The 7,757-nt window shown below is 39.6% G+C and overlaps 1 protein-coding gene across 1 annotated transcript in view; it reads right to left on the bottom strand.

The window, feature by feature from the left end:
- Positions 1–7,757, bottom strand: part of prmt3 (protein arginine methyltransferase 3) — a 57,938-nt gene that overhangs the window by 31,472 nt on the left and 18,709 nt on the right. Inside the window, exon 11 of the mRNA XM_005744401.1 lies at positions 212–290. Within this exon, the coding sequence (XP_005744458.1) occupies positions 212–290 (79 nt within the window). The remainder of the gene's footprint in view (positions 1–211; positions 291–7,757) is intronic.

The raw sequence follows: 7,757 nt of genomic DNA, 5'->3' as shown, positions 1-7,757 counted from the left end.
ACACACACACACACACACACACACACACACACACACACACACACACACTCAGTTTTGAGTGATTAACACATTCGCATGCACTCCCATTTCTCTGAAGAACATTTCTCAATGTAATCCTATCATTAGCCTAACAACTGGCTGTGATATAACCATCCTTTCTGCTGTCTTGATCTTGTAATGATGACTTAACGCAACAGAAGATGTGACGTACCCGAGCCCCCGTCAGCCAAGTAGAGGTCTCTGGCATACAGGACAGAGTCCAACATGGATTCAAACAGCAAGAAGTAACCCTAGGAGGAGAGGAAATACACATCACTATCCCAACATCTTAAAGTTAGAGTTAGGGGTTAATGAACAAAAAAAGAGGTTAGAACATGTTTCTCAAGGAGTTCATGGCAGGGTTATTTTTTTTAATCTGACATGGCCATGACTGTGAATCAAGGGATATCTGCAACCCAGCATCCATGGATCTGACCTCGGGTTGACCTTGTGTTCTGCTCCAGTAGGTGGCACATTAACCGTGGTATTATTCCATTAATGCTGAAATAGATTTTTGTCCACATCTTGTTGGCTTCGACCTGAGTGGCAGATACTGCTGACAAATGGCCTTTTCCACCTACTGCCAGTCCAACCAAAGGATCAACCAATCAGAAAAGCCTGGCCACTTCGGTATGTTATTTTTCAGCATATGATTTGGGCGGGTTCAAACATATGGGGAGGTTACATCTCCATCTGGGATGTTGAGGCAGAGACAAATCAGTACATGCACATCCTGTAACTGATGATCCACGACAGTCTTTTCAAAGCTGTCAAAGCATTGACTGACTTTCTCAGGAATGAAGACGCCCATGACTGCTTTCAGATCTGTATTTTAAGCTCAACATTTTAAGGCTTACATGCCTGAGTTTGTCTTTTACCAAGTTCAATTGTGCTGTGATTTAACTGATGGGCAGTTTAACCCTTGTGTGGTGTTCGTATTTTTGTTACTCAGCCAGTGTTCATGGGTCTGGTGGACCCGCTAGAGTTTTGGCTTTCCAAATTAACACTATCAAACAATTTTATGTTAAATTACTCAACAGATGTTTATTTCATCTCAATTACAAGCCATATGAACAGCAAACATGGTTAATTTTTTCCCTTTACCTTTGTTAGATCACATTTATGAATTAATGTGCTTCTCGTTTTTCTTTTATATAAAATGTTATAAATAAATCAGTTATAATCAAGTGGAGTGAGTGGAAAGACACAACACATTTACACGTGAAAAAATAATTAATTGTTTAATTTTTCTTTTGAAAAAAACTGAACACGGGTCTCACAGACCCGAACACCATACAAGGGTTAATATTTCAGAAATGGCTTGCTAGCACTATAGTGAAGAGTCCTCTACAAGTGAGACAGCTGATTAAATCTGTAGTGTGAACTCAATATGATGGAAAAACTTCTGGAAAAAACAGACTGATTTATGTTTAAGAATCCAGTATCTCTATATTACCTTCAGTGGAGGGAAAGAGGGACAAGGAGAGGTGAGGTCCAGGACAGAAGATAAAAAGTGAATGAGCGGTGTGTGTGTGTGTGGGTTGGTAGGCATGTATGATTAAGGACAAAACAGAGGGGAAGAAGACAGAGTGATACTGAGGAAATGCAGTGGCCGGCACAATAGCAACTCACTGAGATAAGAGCCTTATTATTCAAATAAAGACAATCTCTCGCTGGAGGTAGAAGAGGGGGGGGGGGAGACAAACAGGGAAACAGCTCTGATTTATAACTGGAACTCCAAAATCGTCACCATCTCTGTCATGGGCTGACGCTGATAATGATGACAGCGATGAAACAGATATAACCGTCACATCCTCCACAAGGAGATAAACAGAGAGATTGTTTCCCTTTATCAACACTACACCAGTCTCAAACCAAAGTCAGGCCTGCGGATCGCCTGTTTGCTGACTGTTGTGGTCCAGTCAATGTCCTTAGCTGCAGAGCGAGTCGTTTTTAAACCCCTTGCACAGAGCACACTAGTCTTGTAATTTAGAGCCCAATTTCACGGGACACTGGTTCACTTGAAGGAAGGAGGACATAAGAGAGAGATGCCTGAAAGCAGTCACACCTTGTTTTTATCATCAACAATGCTCCAAAATTACTGACCCCCACACCAACACCACTGCCACACCGCTGGCCGCTTTGCATGTCCTTCCAACATCAACTACCACACCTCCCTAACTTATACATCTGCACAGCAAAATCTCCAGTGTTAAATTAACACTGGAGAGTGTCTATATGGGTCCACACCTCTGAGTGTTAAATACAACACTGTTGAGTGTTAAATTAACACTTTTGACAGTGTTATATGTTTAAAAGTAACCTAGTCAGTTTTGAAGATTAACAATGGCTAACACTGAGCAGTGCTGATTTTCTAACACTGGAATATTTCTAACATTTTGAGTTATTTTCCAGTGTTAGAAAATCAGCACTGCTCAGTGTTAGTCTTTGTTAATCTTCAAAACTGACTAGGTTACTTTTAAACATATAACACTGTCAACAGTGTTGTATTTAACACTCAGAGGTGTGGACCCATATAGACACTCTCCAGTGTTAATTTAACACTGGAGATTTTGCTGTGTGCGATGTTAATGACCAAATAATAAAAAATACATGGAGACACTGGTCTATTTCAGTTCACACAGGACAATAAGGCTTCAGTATTTAGGTTTGCCTGACAAGAAAACTTTAAGCAACAAGAAGCCATCGGTGAACATGTGTTAAAAGTTATCCCGGGCTATTAGTAAGACAATAAAATTGTATTATGCAGCATATGATGGGCCTATAACAAGTTAAAAGCCAGTCAGTGAAGATTATTCACTGTAATCTGCACACTAACTTAGCGTTTACCTTCCCAGAGAAGTAACTACATGTCCCTGGTCCACTAAGTAAGGATAATGCCTCAGTTAAGTGACTTTTAATAGGCTGCAGCTTGCTCAAAAAGCTAATGCAATAGCTAGTAATCTTGCAGTAAATGCTGTTTCTCTTGTTTTCACAGCTCTAACAAACACTGTATAGAGTCAACCAACTCTGAAACATTCTCTTTCCTAGATTACAGTGGTAACAGTTGGTCAGGATTTAATAGCTCCAAGAGCAACACGATTCACTCTGTTTGTGATGACAGAGTAGTGTATCCACACCAAGTACAAATGATGGCATTTCACTTCTTTCTGGAAATGCTTCACTCTAGGTGTAGGTTATTGATATTTATATTTAAAAGTGCAATACTGTAATTTTCTGCTGCTCATTCCTGTGCAATATCCCATCTGCCCTCCCGTCATATTTCTTTTCAAGTTTTTCTTATTTAATCACTAGTGTACATATATTTATATTTATAGATACATATATATTTAGTCATCTTTTCTCTTTTACCATGTCTCTCTAATATTTTGCTCCTTACTATTTTTCTATTTTTTTTATTATTTTATTTTATTATATTTTATTATATTTTCTCCTACTGTACCATGCTGCTGAGTGACTGCTGCTCGTCAAACACATTTCATTGCAATGTTGACCCTGTGCTAACTTGCTTATGACAAATAAAACTGAAAACTGGAAAACTGCATAATTTGTAATGACATGACTCCCCTCACCTTACCTCCAACTGGTTGCAGCAGGTGGCTGCTGCTCCCTGAGCCTGGTTCTGTTGGCAGTTTCTTCGTATTAAAAGGGAGTTTTTCCTTCCCACTGTCACAAAGTGCTTGCTCATAGGAGGCCGTCTAATTGTTGGGGGGTTGGGGTTCTCTGTAATATTGTAGGGTCTTTGCCTTACAATATAAAGCGTCTTGAGGTGACCGATGACCAAGACTTACAAAATAGACTTAATTTTTTATTCAATAACCAAAAGCGAGTGACTGAGACCATAAACGTAGCAGAAAGGTGTTTACAGTGGTAAAGTCAGAAAGCTGTTTTCTCGTAGACTTCTATAGTACCCAAATTCTTTTTGTAACCACAGCTAATGCCATCTGGTGGCCTTCAGATTGAATACAGGCTTTAGGCACTTCACATTTGGTTAGTTTTGGGGTTTTTCTTTGTACCTGGAAGCTACATCCATTATTTTACACACACAAACACACACAAATTAATGCTACATTAAGTCTGCATTAGGTCTGTGTGACTGTGGTTAAAAAATTTAGGCAACTTGCATTTCATACTTTTATACTAAACACGCATGTTAATATGTATCACGACTGGAATCTATGCATGTTCTTTCCTATTCAGCTGCTTCTCATTTTCTTTCAGTTACCTCACGGTTTACAAACCAGGCTGGAGACCATCTCTGTACAAAAAAACAGATGAAATTGACATGATCTCAAAACAAGTTTTCTTTTACAGCCAAAGTTCTATCTATCTATCTTTATTTACAGCACATAAAATGAGTATTGAACACATCTCCAATTTTCTAAGTAAATATATTTTTAAAAGTGCTACAAAAGCCTTTGTTGGTAATGACAGCTTTAAAACACCTGGAGAAAGTAGTTGCATGCATTGCTCAGGTGTGATTTCTTCCAGTCTTCAAATCCTGAAGGTTCTGTTTTCTATTGCTGTTTTTTTTTTTTTTTTTTTGCCTGTCCCGTTTTGCTCTTTTGCCGTTTATTGCTGTTTGCTATGTATCTGCTGCCTCTTGGTCTTCTTTTACGTTCTTTTAATGTAACCTTTCATTGTTACACTGATGACCTGCAGCTTTATGTTCCTCTAACCATTGGAAATTGTGCTGAAGTCTCTAAACTAGAACCTTGTCTATGTGCAATTAGGGGCTGGTTATCGGATAACTTCTTGCTACTAAATACTGATAAGACAGAGTTGATGGTCATTGGACCACAAAAATTTCAGCACTTGTCCCAAAGTTTCATCTTGAAAATTGATGACAATGTCATAAATTGCAGGGACAAGGTAAAAAAAAACTTGGGCGTGTGGTTTGACATGGTGCTCTCCTTCGAGTCTCATGTAAAAGAGATAACAAAGACCACCTTTTATCATTTGTGGAGCATAGCCAAAATCAGACAAGTTTTGTCAAGCGACAATGCAGAGGTTCTTGTCCATGCATTTGTGTCTTCACGTATTGATTATTGTAATGCTCTTCTTTCTGGGCTACTAAAGAAAAGTTTTAGACGTCTACAGATGGTGCAAAATGCAGCTGCTTGGGAAATTTGGCACATTACCCCTTGTGGTGGGGCGTGGTCTGCGGTGCCGTGCAGACGCACCTGCACGGCATCCGCAATCACGCCCGCCGTGTTAAAACACGGGGACTCAGGGGTTGGTGGGGGGTTGTGGTGTGAGGTGATGTAAAAATAATGTCTCAAAACACTGATCCCTGGACCCGCCGTGCCTCCCTTCCTGGGTTTCAGCACCACTGTAAACGACCACGGCAGACCCTGGTGCACGTTCATGCTTTGCAGCATACTTTATTAACACTTTCAGGGTTGCTGTACATCCGCTGCCAGCTCAACATAACGACCACAACAACAACGCAAACCACAGGACCCAGTACAATATTTAATTCGGTGGGGTGTGATTGCGGATGCCGTGCAGGTGCGTCCGCCTCCTCTGCACGGCACCGCAGACCACGCCCCACCACACCCCTGTACTGAGATCTCTTCATTGGCTATCTTGTCAGGTTCCAGCAGATTTTAAGGTCCTGCTGCTCACCTATAAGGCTTTAAATGGATTGGCACCTTCATACCTCTCCGACCTTTTACACCTTTATGTTTCATCCCGTGCTCTATGATCTCAGGACTCTGGCCTTCTAAAGGTTCCTAGAGCCAGAAAAAAGACAACTGGAGAGCGTGCTTTTTCTTTTCGTGCCCTGTTTCTGTGGAACACCCTCCCTCAAGATATTAGGCAGGAATGCTCTGTGGAGGTTTTTAAAACTAAGTTGAAGACACATTTGTTCACCCTATCTTACATGTCTTAATTCTATGACTTGTTTTTAACTTTTATTGTGTTTTTTATTTGTATTGCTATGTATCGCTTTTATTTATTTATGTTTTTAGTTTCAGATAGCTGTACAGCACTTTGTTTGAAAGCGCTTTATAAATAAAGTTATTATTATTATTATTATTATTATTATTATTATTATTATTATGGGGGCCCTTCTGTGAACTTTAGTTATTTCCATAGATTTTCAGTCGGATTCAGGTCTGGTGATTGGTAGGGCCATTCTAGCAGCTTTTTCTTTCTTTCAAACCAACTGAGAGTTTCCTGGAATGTGTGTTTGGGATCAGTGTCTAGCTGAAAAGTCCACCCGTCTTTATCATCCTGGTAGATGGCAGCAATTTCTTTTTTCTTTTTTTATCAAGAATGTCTCTGTTCACTTTTCCAATTATTCTTTCCTCAATTAAATGAAGCTTGCCAGTGCCGTATGCTGAAAAAGAGCCCCTCACCATTATGTTCCCACCTCCAACTAACATGGTGTGTATTACAGCATCCAAAGAGCATCCAATTTTGGTCTCATCTGACCAGACTATAGTCTCCCAGTATTTCACAGGTTTGTCTAAATGTTCTTCAGTAAACTTTAAATGTGCTTTAACGTGTTTTTTCTTTAACAATCCAGTCTTCAGTCTTGTTTCTGTAGCTCTCCACAAGTGATCCTTGGCTCTTGGACAACTGTTCTGATTGTTATTTCTACTCCTCTGTCTAAAATCTTGCGGGAGCACCTGGTCGTGGACGGTTCATGGTGAAATTATGTTCTTTCCACTTCCGGATGATAGTGCCAAAAGTGCTCACTGGAACCTTCAGTAGTTTTGAAATTCTTCTGTAACCAGTGCCATTAGTATGTTTTGCAACAATAAGGTTGTAAAGGTCATGAGAGACCTCGTGAGGTGTTTCTTATGTGACATCTTGGTAATGAGACACCTTTTTATAGGCCATCAGATGGGACTGAAACAGCTGATATTAATTTGCACTAAGTGGCAGGATTGCTTTCTAATTACTGATAGATTTATGCTGGTGTTATGACTTTCCATGTCTTTTTGCACCCCCTTTCTTCATATGTTCAATACATTTTCCCTGGTTCATATTTCATCATTACACACAACTTAAATATAACCTAATTTATGGACATCTATGTTTTGATCTCTTTGCATTTGCAGATTGGATGGGTTGTTACCGACATCTGGTAAGAAGTTCATGTCAATGGCAACTTTAGCAATATATTTACTTCAGTACTTATTTTACCAGCTGTATACACTGTCCCTGACAAGTTGGTTAATCAATACCAGTGAATAAGAATAGAGGGATGAGCCTGAGTTGTTTTGTTTTTTTAATAGTTCCATGAAAAGTAAACCAAGAAAGAGTTTATTTTTCCCCTCTTCATTTTTTGAACTGCACTTTATATGTATTGACTTGTGTTAAGAAAAACAGGATTAAATCTCACCACTACAGTGACTTACTAACTTTTTTTATACCATTTCCACATATTGATCCACCTGTCTGAAGGGCTCAGTACCACAGACAGGCAAGCTAAGTGCGAGGAAACAGCTCCCTTGACTTCCTTTCAGACAGTCAGGCTGTTTGGATACTTGACACTATAGTCACTGTGCATTTCCATAAAAGAGACTAATGAAAACCTAATGAGAATGGGCTGGAGCAGCTTATACCCATTAACCAAATTAGCATATAAAACACAATCGCCCTGAGTGGGATAATACACACGCATCTATACATATACACACACACACACACACACACACACACACACACACACACATATATACATA

The sequence above is a fragment of the Pundamilia nyererei genome, unplaced genomic scaffold (assembly GCF_000239375.1).
Source record: "Pundamilia nyererei isolate P.nyererei 1_Seehausen unplaced genomic scaffold, PunNye1.0 scaffold00143, whole genome shotgun sequence".
NCBI lineage: Eukaryota > Metazoa > Chordata > Actinopteri > Cichliformes > Cichlidae > Pundamilia > Pundamilia nyererei.
This window is presented reverse-complemented; position numbering and strand designations above follow the sequence as displayed.